This window comes from Mobula birostris, chromosome 7, assembly GCF_030028105.1.
Source record: "Mobula birostris isolate sMobBir1 chromosome 7, sMobBir1.hap1, whole genome shotgun sequence".
NCBI lineage: Eukaryota > Metazoa > Chordata > Chondrichthyes > Myliobatiformes > Myliobatidae > Mobula > Mobula birostris.
Window position 1 is genome coordinate 23147280 of NC_092376.1, and position 16940 is coordinate 23164219.

At 39.7% G+C, this 16940-nt stretch overlaps 1 protein-coding gene across 1 annotated transcript in view; it reads right to left on the reverse strand.

Annotated features, from left to right (window-relative positions):
- Positions 1-16237, reverse strand: part of gabra5 (gamma-aminobutyric acid type A receptor subunit alpha5) — an 82724-nt gene extending 66487 nt beyond the window's left edge. Inside the window, exons 1-4 of the mRNA XM_072264213.1 lie at positions 16170-16237; positions 15328-15449; positions 14881-14948; positions 14576-14796 (exon numbers count right to left, since the gene is read on the reverse strand). Of these exons, the coding sequence (XP_072120314.1) occupies positions 14576-14796; positions 14881-14948; positions 15328-15449; positions 16170-16237 (479 nt within the window). The remainder of the gene's footprint in view (positions 1-14575; positions 14797-14880; positions 14949-15327; positions 15450-16169) is intronic.
- Positions 16238-16940: the final 703 nt, after the last annotated feature.

Here is a 16940-nt window from a genome sequence, read left to right on the forward strand (position 1 = left end):
TTTCGCCACCTCCCCTCCCATGGGGCAGAAGATACAAAAGACTGAAAGCATGTATCACTAGGACAGCTACTATACTACTGTCATCAGACTTGAATGTACCTCTTGTATGGTAAGATGGACTCTTAGCCTCATAAACTTTGAGTTCATTGCTTACCTGTACTTATTAGTTCCAACTATCCTAGATCCCTCCCAATCTCTGGCATAAATATCCAGGCTGACACATTGGTGTAGTACTGAGGGAATTTAGCATAAATTATGGTGCGCCCTTCTGGATAACGTGTTAAACCGAGGCCCTGTCGGCCATCTTGGGTGAAAGTGGAATATCCCATGGCTTCTCACTGTTGCTGTCACCTCTGGCTAAGACAAGGGTGCATAATTTTAAAGTGTTGGGGGGAACGTATAGGGGGAATGTAAGAGGCATTTTTAAACACAGGGAGCACTAACTGTATGAAATGCACTGTCAGGGTGATGTTGCAGGGAAATACATTAGGGACATTTACAAGACTCTTAGCCACAGAGCTGATAGAAAGATTGAAGGCTGAAAGGGCAGCGAAGGCTTTGATTGATCTTGGAGTAGGTTAAAGGGCCTGTACTGTGTTGTACTGTTCTATGTTCTATGAATACCACAGAGATGATCTACAATACGATTCACTTTGAAAGACTCTCAAAAAGTACGTTCTTTAAGTCTATTCCTTTCACTCACATTAGCTTCTCTCAGTCCTAATGTTATCTAACCCATGCCTGTAATGGGGTTCTGTATTAAGTATGCAGATCAGACTCAAATGATGTTATTGACATCCGGCCATAATCTTCAAACTTACTGTGGCCTGGGAAGCCCTTGAAGCTTTTCTACTTTGATGAAGCGCGGAAGGAAAACTCTTTGAATGGCAGGAAGATTAGACTATACCCCCAAGCCACTGATGGGCAGATGAGGAGAAGGGAAGGGGTGAGAAGGGAAACAGAATGGGGAATAGAAAAAGAGAGAAGAAGTTGGGGAAGAGATTACTTATCATCTACCAGCTTGTTCTACTTCCACTAACCCATCTTTATTATTCTGGCTTCTGCCTCCTTCCTTTCCAGTACTGAGGAAGGATCTAGGTCCAAAACGTTGACTTTTTATTCCCCTTCATAGACGCTGCCTGGGTTGCTGAGTTACTCCAGCTTTTTGTGTGTGTTGCTCAAGATTTCCAGCATCTGCAGAATCTCTTATGTTTATGTCTACTAACTCATACTTCTTTGGAATGTGGTAGGGCACCAGAGCACTGGGAATAACCCCATATGGACACAGAGGGACGTTCAAACAGACAGCAGCAAATTTGACCCTCAGTCACTGACATTGTAACAGTGTTCTGCTCAAAATTCAGCTACTCTTTGCTAACAGTATCATTGAAGTAGCTTTAGAAAGTTCATCTGTTCAGGAACATAGGTATAACACTCTTTTACTTGCCTGGGTAGTGGTTTATTGCCAGCAGAGGGTGCCTATTCACCCTGTACAGGGCATAGTTACAGAAGCCTGCTTACAAAGCTATGGAATCATAAAAAGAAGTATGTGATTTGTGTGAAAAAGGGAACCCAGAACAAGGATTGTTTTTGAGTTTCAGCTGACTGTTAAAGCCAGAAAGAATGTTTGGAGGAAACTCTGACAGAAAGATAAAATGAATGCTGGAAATGAATCTTTTAACATTACTCTCTCATAGTTAATCCAAAATCCTGGTCTGGAGAATGGTGAGCTTTTCTGGGCACTTATTGTTGGAAGATATGGAGAGGGGGAGGGAGGGAGGGAGGAGGGGGGAAGAGAGAGAGAGAACAGAATGATGAATTTGTTCTCCGAAAAATAATGTAAACAGGTGATAAAATAATATTGTGCATTGTATCCCTTTCAGAAATTCATTTCCATTGGCATAAAGGAAATAAGTTTCAGAAGCAGAGTATAATGTGCAGATACTACTGTCTTCCATAATTAACATGACTGAGCCAATATCTAATTTCATCTGTGCCTTGAAGGGTTAAATCACTAAGTGAGATTAACAAGCTAGGATAAAATTCACTGGAATCTGGAAAGTTATAGAATGAAAAATAGTATAATGAAACAAAAAAGGGAAACATCTGTGATTGGTGAGTCTAGAACAAAACTTAAAAATTAGAGATGGGCCTTTTGCAGCCCCCTTCCTGTAATTACTGATTAATTAATAAATAATTTTAAACCTTGGTTTTATTAGAATTTTAGTAAACACGGGTTATAAAAGATAGGATCACAGATAGAATAAAAGAGCAGGTTTGAAGAGCTAAATGGGGTTCTCATCTCTATTTGTTTTTTTATGTCCTAGGATGAAGGTTTAAAAATATTGTTTTAAAATATATCTTTAAAATGCCCATTTAAAATATCTTCTTTGAGCATATCTTCCAAAGTCATTAATTAATTAAATTGATCTCAGTAAAGTAAGATGTCCCTTTTCTCCTTGCGATCTTGTCTTTAATTTTGTCCCATAATGTAATAAACCAAAGTTGCATACACATTAAAAATAATCTGTTATCTAAACAGTTGGAGCTCTTCGAGAGTTGGAGAGGAAGGAATTGTTGATGTTTGAGACAAAACCCTGCACCAGTTCTGATGGTGGAGAGGGGAGATGGCCGGTGTATAGAGGAAAGGTTGATTCAGGTCATTTCCAGTCTGTAATCATCTGTGTCTCCTTAATATGCACATCAGTATCTTAGTAAAGAATCTGCACATTTCAAATCTGTCAATATTTCAACTGTTGGATAACTTCTAAATATAGCAATTTTTCGTGATGAAGACACCTAGTTTACAGACGGGCAGATTAAATGACCAAGTCACTTAATTTAGTTAATGTTGCCTGGCGGACAAACAAAAGAATACTTGCATTGTTGTAAAAACATTATTGATAGAGGAGGAGGCTGTTTGGCAAATGATATCCATACCAGCTCAAAAGAGCAGTCCAGTCATTTCCATTCACTGATTTATCCTCTTGCAAGGTTATTTACTTTAAGCACCTGTCCAATGACATTTTAAAGTCATTGATCGTCTCCAGTTCCACCATCCTCATGGGCAATGAATACTAGGACAGAGCTTATTGTATAAAACATTTCTTTAAATTCAGCTCCACTACCCTCCATTCTGACATTTCTCTTGACCGATATTTTAAATCTATTTTATCTGTATCTTGTTCCATACACTAATAGGAAAGCTGTTTATTTTCATTTAACTTAGCTAAACTTGTCATTTTCTTGCACTTCTCTATTGAATCCAAGAGAACAACTGAAACAAACCACACTGCTGACAACTGTCATTCCTTGAACCATTCTGGTAAATCTTCTCTAACCCTACCAATATCACTTCTGTAGATACTGCCAGCTCCACTGTATTAGGTGTGTCATAGAGCAGTACAGCACAGAAACAGGCCCTTTGGCCCATCTACTCCATGCCAAACTGTTATTCTGCCTAGTCCTGTCAACCTGCACCTGGAACCCAGACTCCATAGTCCTCCCATCCATGTACCTATCCAAACTTCACTCAAATATTGTCATCACACCTGCATCTACTACTTCCACTTACCGTTGGTTCCACACTCACACCACCCTCCAAGTAAAGTTCTCCCCCAGGTTCCCCTTAAATATTTCACCTTTCACCCTCAACCTATGATCTCCAGTTCTATTCTCACCCGACCTTAGTGAAAAAAGCCTGCTTACATTTACCCTATCTATATCCCTCATAATTTTGTAGGCCTCCATTGAACATCCCCTCAATGCTCCAAGGAAAAATGTCTTAACCTTCTCAGACTTCCAGTGGGGTACAGGTATCAATAATATCCGACGTTTGGATGACTAGCTCTGTCATCTTCATCAGGATGATGCTTGAGCATGTCTAATCCAGTGGTATTTATACCCCCATTGCGCGTCCTTCCTGATTGGTTCGTCTTCATCCAATCATGTTTCTGCTCTCCCACTTTATTTATAATCTATTGTAAACAAGGTGGGGGAGCGGAAACCTCGTAGGATGAGGCTGAACCAATCAGGAGGGATGGATTATGAACTTTGTAACAAAATACATGAATCATTATAAGTGAATATGTGTCAACTCGGACATTACACAGAGTGCTTATACCATTCTTCTAAGTCAGCTACTGAACTTTGGCTTAAATTTTAGCAGTTTGACTGGGAAATATTAATTAATTTCTAATAAATCATCCGATTCCTTATATTGTTTCTATTATGGTATTATAGTGCTATCGTTTGAAGATCTTTTTTTTTACTATAGCTTTATAATATACAGAATCAGAAATTATCCCACAGCATGTTGAACCCATTGGGTATCATTGACCTTCAAATGTAAGTAGGACGTCGTGACTGTATACAAGACAACTCATCAGTTGTGGTATCTACAGATATGATGCTTCAAGAAAACCAGATATGACCATTTTCTCTGGTTAGGAAGCTTTCCCTCTTTTTCTCAGACTCATCTGAGATTAACTCAAATGTTTCATCACCATTGACAGGCATTATTAATTCAGGAGGAGCAAAGTTTTTAAAATATCTCAGAATTGATAATAGGTTTATTATTGTCATACAGACCAAGATATAGTGAATCATTGTTGGCTGGAAGTAATTCAATAATAGAAGAAACAAAATAAGAATTCTGTGCTGCAAGAAAAGGACAAAAAGTGTTAATTTTAGTGGGACAGGGTTGGAATGATGGTGTAAAGTGTTTGAGAATCATTTTTATTTTAAGTACTTCAGTATCTGCCTATGAGGTAAATACAGACAATAGATAGTTTTGAGCTACAGAATTACTGCTACTAAGGGATTGGGTGGTAATTTAACCCAATCATACTGTTAATATTAACAAATTCTTCAGCTTTTTTTCTCAAATTGTATTCTTGCAAGAGCCGTTTGACTTGGGCTACCCCACTGTTACATTTACAGATCGAGCGCCTTTCTACAGATCCACTCGATTATACAAAAAAAATCATATGGCTTTTAAAGAATGCATTAGTTTCCAGTCCCTACACCACAGGGCAAGGGTGTGTTGCTGAAGCTTCATAAGGTGTGGGTCAGACTACAGTCAAAATATTGCGAGCAATTTTGGGCCATATGAGCAGAATTAAGCATTTCAGCCCATTAAGTCAACTCTGCCATTCTATCATGTCTGATTTAAAACAAATATTAAGGAAGTTCTGGAGAGGGTATACATGATGTTCACAAGAATTATCCCAAACAAAGGGCATAATACATGACGATTCTGGGTCTGTACTCAGTGGGGTTCAGAGGGATGAGTGGGGACCACATTGAAATCTACTGAATACTATTAGTGAGGGGATGGAGTGAATAGTAGATCAGGTTTAATTGACCAAATAGAGGAATTTTTCTCCTATATCTTATAGTCTTATGATCATTTGTAATCTTTCAATTCTAGAGTCTGTCATTCTGACTCATTCCTGGCAGAATCCAACCATTAAATGATGGATTTGAGTTGTCTTGGTTATCCTCAAACTCTAAATGATTGTGGTTGGGTTCAAATTTAACTTTATACCCAACAAAACCTCATTTGGAAGCCATAGATCTTGGTATCTCTCCTTCCTCTTGAGTCAGAAAGTCCTGGGTTTAAGTAATCCTCCAGCCACATGAGGTCACAGCCCAAGGCAGACTGACAATAGGATCATGACCAGCAAAGTCAATAATTCAATTTCCAGATGATCATGTTTTTCTTCATTACTCAAACAATTTGATCAACAATGTTTAAATTTTTTTTGGAGGGAGTGGATTTGCTTTTGATAGATTATTTTGGTTATTGCTTCTTGCTAAGATCTTTGATTCACTTGTGCTGATCATTATTTTGTAAACACTATCTGTGCTAGTAACTTTCCTGCCATTCACAATACATGCTTAGAAGATGTCAATCCAAAATGCATTAGACAATGTTGGCTAAGAAAATCATTAACCATTTTATGGATAAGTACATGGATGAGAAGGGTATGGAGGGCTGGTTGATGTGACTAAGCAGAATAAATGTTTAGCATGGACTACATGGACCAAAGGGTCTGTTTCTGTGCTGTAGTACTTTATGCCTATATCTTTAGCGAGGAATCAATGTACTCTTCAGTAAAGACTGAATTGTCTTGCAGTTGGATGTACTGTATCACTGGTCATTAGTATATTGCCATTTGTGGGAGCTAGTGGACAAGCTGACATCCACATTCACCAAGTTCTAACAGAGGGTACACTCTGAATATACACTCACTGTAGAAATCTCCATTTTGTTGTTGGGTTCTCCTTCTGTAGTTTCTTGTAGAAATACATAAAAAAATTAATTAAACATAAACAAATATACACTCAATGGCCGCTTTATTAGGTACCTCCTATACCTACGCGTTGTGCATTCAGAGGTGCTCTTCTGTATGCCACTGCTGTAACATATAGTTATTTGAGTTACCGTTTCCTTCCTGTCAGCTTGAACCATTCTCCGCTGACCACTGTCATTAACAAGGCATCTTTGCCCATAGAACTGCCACTCACTGGATGTCTCTTCTTCTCGCAGCACTCTCTGAATTCTAGAGACTGTTGTGCCTGAAAATCCCAGAGGATCAGCAGTTTCCGAGATACTTAAGCCACTTTGTCTGGCACTAATAGTTATCCCATGGTCAAAGTCTCTTGGATCACATTTCATCCCCATTCTGTTGTTTAGTCTGCATAACAAATGAGCCTCCTAACCAGGTCTGCATATTTTTGTACACTGAGTTGCTGCCCCATGATTGGCTGATTAGATATTTGCATTCATGAGCAGGTGGACAGGTGTCCCCATTTAAGTATCAACTGAGTGTGTGTTACCATTTGCGGGAGCTGGCACAAAAGCTGGCAGGCCACATTTGCCAAGACGTAGCAGCGGCTACACTGCAAATGTATTTTGTTGATCTTAAATTGCTTTGGCAAGTTAGATGGTGTGAAAACAGCTGTACAAATAAAAGCCTTTCTTTTACGTTGGCTTGTGCAATGGGAACAGGGTATGGATGCTCAGCAGAAGGTTTTTTAAACTATGCTGAGTCATGACAGCATCAACCTGGCTTTCCAAATGTGCAGCAAGCCAATATTAGTTTGAGCAACCTCGAATTTCTCAGTTTCTAGATGATTGCACATCACCCAAAAGCTGAACCATCTCTGCAACCTGTGTTCTCATGGCTGCTGCTGTCATTTTTCTTCCCCAATATTTTGTCAATTAAATTTGTTTGAACCATGAGTTCCTATGCTGATGTTTTTTCCTTTATAACTTTCACGTATTGGGAGAAATGGTGTTCTGTGATTTAAGCTTGCAAACACTTAATGCATGCGTAATGAAATTTTTTCTGCCTCCAATTTAATGGAGATCTTAACTTGATTATTTTAAAGCCATTAAGATAGAAGGCAAAAAGGTTTCAGACAAGTACATTAAGTATTTATGGAGTAGAAGCAAAGAACATGATTTCACATTGTCCGTTATCTGGCTATCTTTGTTCCTTAGTTTTTTTTCTTTCTTGTAGCTTCACTTGCCCCATCATTGAAATGTTCCTACAACCAATGGACTCACTTTCAAGCACTCTTCATCTCATGCTGTCAATATTTTTTGCTTAGTTAGTTACTGCCTGTTATGCTCCTGGTATTTTGGGCAGCAACTGTTTCTTAACAAGTTTTTTTGACCGGTTAGGGTTGTTGGCCCTGAGTTGAACCCCTGATCCTGGAGGACCGGTGGACCACTCTTATACTGGCTTCCACCCTTTGACTTGTTTGGCATGGGTGACCCTACAAGGAGTCAAAGCTCAAGGACCTTGAGGGTGAAGAAGGTGAATGCAATGTTGGCATTCATTTCTAGAGGAATAGAGTATAGGAGCAGGGATGTGATGTTGAGGCTCTATAAGGCGCTGGTAAGACCTCACTTGGAGTACTGTGGGCAGTTTTGGGCTCCTTATTTAAGAAAGGATGTGCTGACATTGGAGAGGGTACAGAGAAGATTCACTAGAATGATTCTGGGAATGAGAGGGTTAACATATGAGGAACGTTTGGCCACTCTTGGACTGTACTCCTTGGAGTTTAGAAGAATGAGGGGGGACCTCATAGAAACATTTTGAATGTTGAAAGGCATGGACAGAGTGGATGTGGCAAAGTTGTTTCCCATGATGGGGGAGTCTAGTACGAGAGGGCATAACTTAAGGATTGAAGGACGCCTATTCAGAACAGAGATGCAAAGAAACTTTTTTAGTCAGAGAGTGGTGAATCCATGGAATTTGTTGCCATGGGCTTCAGTGGAGGCCAAGTCATTGGGTGTATTTAAGGCAGAGATTGATAGGTATCTGAGTAGCCAGGGCATCAAAGGTTATGGTGAGAAGGCGGGAGAGTGGGACTAAATGGGAGAATGGATCAGCTCATGATAAAATGGCAGAGCAGACTCAATGGGCCGAATGACTGACTTCTGCTCCTTTGTCTTATGGTCTTATGGACCTGACTCCAGCCAACATAGTTGTCAATGATGCATGCAAGTCTCCAAAACCCTATGACAAGTTTGTGGCCCTCTTGGAGGATTTATTGTTTGTATTATTATTATTATTATTTCTTCTTTTTGTACTTGCATGGCATGTTATCTTCAGCACTCTAGCTGGATGCCTTGGTTGTGCTGTCTTTCATTGATTCTGTTGTGGTTATTATTTCTATAGGTTTATTGAGTATGCCCACAAGAAAATGAATCGCAGGGTTATATATGGTGACATATACGTACTTTGATAATTTGAAAATTTACTTTAAAAATGTTCTTGGTACTTTGTAATGGTGAGATATTTTCAAAATATTTTCTGAGTTATCACCGACAAGGCCAGCTTCTGCTGTCTATCATGGACCCTGTGTTCAATAGCTTCCTACACCTTCTCGAGAGGCACCTGGGAGTCAATCATATGAGCATGCCCGAGGCCAAATATATGCCGTGGTGAGGGCAACCAATTTTCCATCCTGAAAGATATTAGTGAACCAGATGTGACTTCCCAATAAGCTAACTGAATCAATGTGCAAAAGACGACAAAGCGTGCAAGTACAAAAAAAATAGATAAATAGTAAATAAATAACACTGAGAACATGAGTTGTAGAGTCCTTGAAAGCAAATCCAAAGGTTATTGAATCAGTTCAGTGTTGAGGTGGGTGAAGTTATCCACGCTGGTGGAGCTTGATGGTTGTAAGGTAATAACTTTAAACTTGATAAAATTCCTGCTATTCTAGGTCTGATGAAAGGTCATTGAACTAAAACATTCACTCTTGTTCTTTCTCTTCTTACTGCCTGACCCACTGAGTTCTAAATGTCTTCATATCAGATACTCTAATTTACTTTTGTATTCCTAGTTAACGCATGGCTTCTTCTCTCTATCTCCCCCTTCAAATCGTCACCTAAGTTGAAATCCTCATTCTTGCTGCCACACCTTTCCACCCTATTCCCTCTTAAGAGCACCATAACATCTGCTTGCTCTTTACTTCTTCACATTACCTGATCCTCATGAGTAGGAAGGAGCTCGAACACCATCCGACTCCAATTTACCTGGGCATGACACTGGATAGGACGCTCTATCCACCCACATCCAAAAACTCTGAGGGAAAGTTGGCTCTCGCAATTCTCTATAGAAAAAATTAGCAGGCACGAAATGGGGAGCTAATGCTCACATACTTTGATCAACTGCCCTAGCACTCTGCTATGTACCTGCAGAATACTGTGCACCTGTGTGGGGCAGATCAGCCCATGCGAAGAAAATAGACCCGTTTCTCAACGAAGCCTGCCGAATAATCACGGGCACACTGTGCCCCACACTCACTAACATCATTTACAGACTTGCAGGCATTGCTCCCCCAGAGATCCAAAGACACACTACAACCAAATTGAAAAAGGTAAACAGAACTTGGATCCACGGCCTCCACTCCATCATCGTGTGCCAGTTTCCATCTGCCTGAAATCGAGGAAAAGCTTTGCTACAGTGGAGGAATTACCGCCCGGAACATCCCCCCAAACATACAGGATTGACCCCTGGTAACAAACAGAAGCCAGAACCCCACCAAACAATACAGTGCAAGACCCCACAGAAATGTTGCCAGACGGGGCACTGCTTGACAGACGGAAGTAGTGCAATCTCAACAGAGCGAGAGTGGGAGTTTGTAGGACGGGAGACAATATGGTGAATCGGGTTTAAAGACCAGCGAATCCTGTGAGTGTGGCGAAAGGGTGCGGAACATTGAACACGTTCTGCGCAACTGCCCACTCTCACCTGATTTAGCTGACACTGACCTGCTCGACATCAACCAAACAACACTAGAGTGGCTGGCTGTCTGGTTTGACAAACTATGATGATGATGAGCTCACCTAAGATTCTGGTTCCAGCTACATCTAAGTTTTCACTGTTTGCTGTAAAAGCCACAACATATTAAATATATGGACAGTTTTATCTATCACAGTTATCTTTCTCTAGTAGAGTTCTCTTATCCTGACACATTAGCTATTTCAAGGGAGGTGACTTTAAATGACTTTGCTCGACAGTTACTACAAATAAAATGAGGTCACATTCAAAGACAGTTGCACCATACAGTTTACACCTGTACCAATCATAATAGAGGCCTCCTGGGGCCAACATGACCAACAAGATATATATAGATGCGTGCTATTTATAAACTACTCATGACACTGCCCGTAGCTCATTCTTGACTTTGCGGCTTGTGTTTTATCATCAAATCAAGTAACATCAATTTGGATATGACAGAGCTGTAGTTAACTTACTAGAATAGCAAACTGAATGATGGAACTATTATCTGGAGATACAAGTTTGAATCCCACCAGGGAAGCCACTGAATTTAAATTCAAAGAATTAAATAAAACTGGATTAAATTGCCAATTTCAGCAAAGGTGATCTTGAAGTTGTTTCGTTGTCCCCATACAGTTCACACAAATATCCTTCAGGAAAGGAACTATGTACTCAGTGGCCATTTTACTTGATACCTTCTGTACCTAAAAAGAAAAAGCCACTGAGTGTATGCTCACGGTCTTCTGCTACTGACTGTAGCACATTCACTTCAAGGTTCAACATGTTGTGTATTCAGAGATACTCTTCTGCATACCACTATTGTAATACATGGTTATTTGAGTTACTGTCGCCTTCCTGTCAGCTTTAACCAGTTTAGCCTTTCTCCTCAGACCGCTCTTAGTAATGAGGTGTTTTTGCTCACAGAACTGCTGCTCACTGAATGCTTTCAGTTTCTTGCATCATTCTTTGTAAACTCTAGAGATTGTTGTGCACAAAAATCCCAGGAAATCAGCAGTTTCTGAGATACTCGAACTCTTCCATCTGGCACTAGCAATCATTCCACGGTCAAAGTCATTTAGATCACATTTCTTCCCCATTCTGATGTTCAGTCTGAACAACAATTGAAACTCTTGACCATGTCTGCATGCATTTATGCATTGAGTTGCATGATTGGATGATTAGATATTTGTATAAACTAGGAAGTGTACAGGTGTACTTAATTAAATGTCCACTGAGTATATCTTTTAATATCTCAACTCAGCTTCATCATGTTCCTAATTACTAAGCTCCTGGCACTTAACCAATGCCTTCTGAACACAGTGGCTGTTACAGTTTTCATCATCAGCACCACTGCTTTGAGCGTTTAGTAGGCCAGTAAACATGGTGAGCATCTATATGAATATATAGATCATACAACATCTGAGAGGTCAGGAGCTCCTTTTGAATGCACACTATTCCAGGTATCCATTTGAAATCTGCTTTAAAGAATTTCCCTTTGAGTCAGTGGTTGTTGGTTACAGGCCCACATTGGAGACTTGAGAACAAAGATCATGGCTGACACTCCTGTGATGTAATCACAGACTATTGGTTGTGTCTTTCAAATGAGTTTATAATCACACTATTTCCAAGAAGATGAGAGGAATTCTCTCCATTATCCTGACCAACATTTATCTCTGATCATATCACCACTACAAATTATTGAGACATTATACCGGTAGATATTGTGACAGATTGACTGCTTTGGTTCCAATTATTAGTTATAAAACCGCTAAATAAATACAAATACCTTTTCTAGGTTTTATGAACTGAAATTGTTACTTATCCTGATTTAAGATTCCATTTTCCTTCTTCATAAAATTGCCTTAATTTTATTCCCTTTATCACTGAATACTTCAAATCATCTGTTCTTAATAAGAGGGAGATGTAGGATTTGTGCCATTAGGGAGGTGTAGAGCCAGATATTGTCAAAGAATTAATGGACAAGCAACGTAACTTGGGACAGTGTTGCAAATGAAGAAATGGCAGTTGTGAATGATGGGTGCTTAAGAATATATTTGACATTACCGCTCAGGGAGGGAAAGAAAAGCTGTCCTCAACAGTAGTCCATCTTGACTGTCTGCCAAGTTAAACTAAAATTATAGATGAGCCAGAATATTCCGCAATTGTACAGGAAGAATATTGAAACCATCTTCTTTACATTCTTGAAAAGATTACACTTATTTCCATTTTTTTTTCTTTTATTTCTCGTCGCCTCCCCCATGTCCAATTTGAGACTAGCTTGAGTATCAATAGTTAAATGGTACAATTCACTAGGGTCATGTCCTGTACACACATTTCAGCACCCTCAAGTACTTTTACCTCATTCTGATCACTATGCTACTCCTTTGTGCCTCCAAATTCAACCCCTACTCTTAATTTTAATGGCCCTTCTCAAAATGTCTTTAGAAGTACTGTATGTTCAACCATTCGGCCCATCTTTGCCTGCATATATTCATTTTGTATAACCCAATTCTTATTCCAGTTTACAAATAGTTGAACCACTGATATCACTTCAAATCCATTCTAACAAGTTTGACCCTATCATTCTTACCTCCATTGGATCTTTTCTCTTCTGTTCCAGTCTGACTGTGTGGTGGATCTCAGCCACATTGTGACTTTCCCCTCAGATCCTTCACTCTTCTCCCTCTCCACAGTGCATTGACAAACTCAACTGACTTTTATTTTAAAAATACTTTATAAAAGTTTACATATCTTTAGAATCTTTTTCCCCATGTCCACTCACTGGCTACTTTATTAGGTACGTTCTGTACCTAATAAAGTGGCCACTGAGTGTATGTTTGTCTTCCTCTGCATCTGTAGCCTATCCACTTCAATGTTTGACATTGTATGCATTTAGAAATGCTCTTCTGCACAACAGTGTTGTAATATGTGGTTATTTGAGTTATTGTCACCATCCTGTCAGCTTGGACCAGTCTGGCCATTCTCCTCTGACCACTAAGGTGTTTTTGCCCACAGCACTGCCACTTGCTGGATTTTGTTTTTGTTTTTCACACCATTCTCTGTCAACGTTAGAACCAGTTGTGCATTAAAATCCCAGAAGATCAGCAGTTGCTGAGATACTCAAAGCACCCCATCTGGTACCAACAACCATTCCATAGTCAAAGTCGCCTAGCTCACATTTCTTCCCCCATTCTGATGTTTGGTCTGAAAAATAATTGAACCCCTTGACCATGTCTGCATGCTTTTATACATTAAGTTGCTGCCACATAATTGACTAATTAGATATTTGCATTAATGAGCAGCTGTACAAGTGTACCTAATAAAGTTGTAGTAGAGATATTTCAATAAAACAAAGGGTTGCTTGCAGACCCCAGCATTAGACACCACTTAATATAGGCTGGCAATCAATACTCAAGCTGCAGAGCTGAGCATTGAACTGGACCAGATAGTATTTTCTTGCTATGAAAAGCAGGTAGATCTCCTTAAATTGCTCTAATTACTTTTTCCTAAAACAGAATTTGCGCTAGTGAAACTTGAAAAGCTCAGCACTACTGAGTAAGGTTTTTTTTTATTTCCAGAAGCAGAGAGCCATCCTGTGGCAACCAATGGGTATGACACAAGTTTTCAGACAAAGAAAATCTCAGGCTATGCATCATTCTGACTGACAAATACTTCAACCTCTGTATTGACAAAGCAAATATCAGCATTCCTTTGCTAATAGCACTGATGCAGAAACACTTAAGGTTTAATTTGTCGTATTGGATTTCACCTTAAAATCACTATTTCAAATTATATAGAAACGAGTTGTTGGTTGTAACTGAAAAATTAATTAACAAAGATGAACTAATTTGGATTTTATCTCATAGAATTAATCTTGGTTACTGTTGTTTCTATTGCAGTAATTGAGAATAGATATAAACACGAGTAAAACAAAGAAATATATTTATCAATATATATTTTCAATTACTTTCTCTGCGTAGAGACTAACATTCAGACGGTGGAAAGAACAAAGCGCTATAAACAACCCTAGTTACATTATATGGTGGTTTCACACTTTAAAATTAATTATGTTTTATTACTTAATATTTGTCTCATAACGTAAGATTAAATGTTTAACATGACCAGTCTATTGTAATGACCACAATTCTGTCATAACCTGGCATAATGGCAAAGTACTTTGTAGTCTTGATGAATATGGTTTAAATGTTATTTTATTGACACCACATTGAATCCCACCAGAACTCTTAGAAACTATTATTAATTACCTCATGGTGTAGAGCAGCGTGCCATCCTCCACCAGCCTGAGTAACTTGTTCGGCGTGGTCATGTTGTGAGCGATGGATTTCTTGCCATTGTGGAAGAAAGTGTCAGGTGTCCAAATCTTACTGGCCAGCATGTTATTCAGAGACAGTCGATGCATCGGTCCTTTAAACTTCAGTCGCTCGTCCTTCCAACTTTGACGGAAGAACACATCGATTGTGTACTCCTGTTGGATCATACGAAATGATGGCTATTGGAAATGTCAAACGCACGCTCGAAGGCGCGAAAATCCCACCTTATTGTGACCTACCATTTCAGTGTCCGAGACGGGACCAAAGCTTGTAACGTAGATATCAGTTTTGACTTCGGTTATTCTTTCTACAAAATGCCAAAACATAGAGTAAGGTTTTGTTCGTGTATTCACCCATACATTTCATGTTCTTTCGCCATCTATAGCTACCAATTGCAACTTACTTCACAGATTGTGCAACACGGGAGATCACAGTGACCTGTTGTGCTTGCTTCCTCTACTCGATGGAACGACCCAATTAATCCCAATGAGACCACGACAATTAGCTTATTTAAACAAAAAACCCTAGCATCCCCCTATCCGATTTCCTTTGACATTCAAGTCTCCACCTATCTTTTCTCGTGATGCGCCTAAAATTGGTGGCTGATATCTGACCGCTCTCCTCAGGACACGAGTTGATCGGTTTTGCGGCGGTCAGCTAGTGTGATAAGAAGGAAGAAAACCCACCTCCCAAACCAGGTCTGAGTCTGTTATCATATCCATCCAGCAGACTGTCCAATATGCGAGTGAAGATAGTGATATTGTCATTGCTGTGCTGATCAATCACTGGAGCGACGCTCTGCGAAAAACTGTGAAACAGGTAAAGGTTAACCTTATTCCCTTCGAGCAAATTTAATAAACTCGTGACCTTTACTAGAGTTCGCAGTTTGATAAGTGAGGTATATCATATCTCTTGATTAATGCAGTATGCTGAACCCGCCTCTCTAAAACCAACTTTTTTTGACGCCACCGGTTTTCGCAAATTGACTTAGGCGGAACATGATTAAGGTCACAGTACAATAATTTAAAAATCAAACCTTACCTGCGATACTATTCTCATGCCAGGGCAGCAAATTGGACCTTTTAGCCCTTTCCCGTCACCTCATTTAGTTTTAGCATGAACAATTGACTGAAACGGAAACCTAAATAAGATCTCCTTTCGGAAATGCGTGCACTATTTTTAGTTGCTTGGGTTTAGCTGAGCGTTAAATATAGAGCGACCAGCACTCAAGTGCTGACTTCCATCTGGAAGCTAACATGAATGTTAATGGCTGTATACATGAACGCTTATACCTACTTGCAAAAAAAAAAGAGGAATTAAACTGAAGGAATCTAACGAGATAGTTCGAAGTCAATTGTCATGTCCTCTCACGCAATGATTTTTTTTTTGATCCCTCGCTCGAAGTACAATAAATTGAACTCTGATGACCCAGGTTAAGTTCATATTAATCACATGCTACAATTATTGAAAGATATGATACTAGGAACCTCTATGCCGCCTCAAAACTTTGCATCCGTTGGGAACTTACCTCTGCTGCCAGGTTAGACTCGCTACAAGGAGCAGCACGGTCATTCTGTACAACCTGCCACCGCCCATGTCCACGGCACCTTGACTTCAGATGATCCCAATCCAGACCAAGGCTTGCTAGCCCTCTCTGAATCCGACAGAGAGTCAGCGTTCAGTATATCTGAAACCAATAAACGCAGTGATTAATGTAATCGTTATAACCCGGGAACAGGCATTGACCAAACAGAATATATCATCTCTTTTTACAGCTCAGCGGCGGCGGAATTTGATTTAAAAGCGCCACGCAGAAATCCCCCGAGTCAGATTACACCAGGAATAAAGCCCATGGTTGGACATTAACTCATTTTTTGACGATTGTAATTTTAAGTACCTTTTCAGTCATGGATGGGTGTAACAAGAGTTGGACCCAATGCAAAGCTTGGTAATGCAAACGAGCAAAAGCCCGGGCAGGTAGCGCTGTTCTTTCAGCAATAGTAGTCATACACAACAAAAGATTTTAGACATCCGAATCTTTATCCAAATTCTGCAACTAGAATAGAATTCAGGTCAGCAAGATCACCGGGGCGATTTTGTTCCGCAACTCGTGTGTTTGCAGATATTTTATGTACAATGCGTTAGAGAGCAAGACATCGAATAAATATTCAGACCCTTCCAATCACTCAAATAGACCATGCATTCTGATTGTCCTCAACTTGAAATACCTTCAGGCTAGAAGACTGTCACTTTGCGCTATCCTTTCAGCACCACTATGAAGAAAATCAGCCCAGCCTAG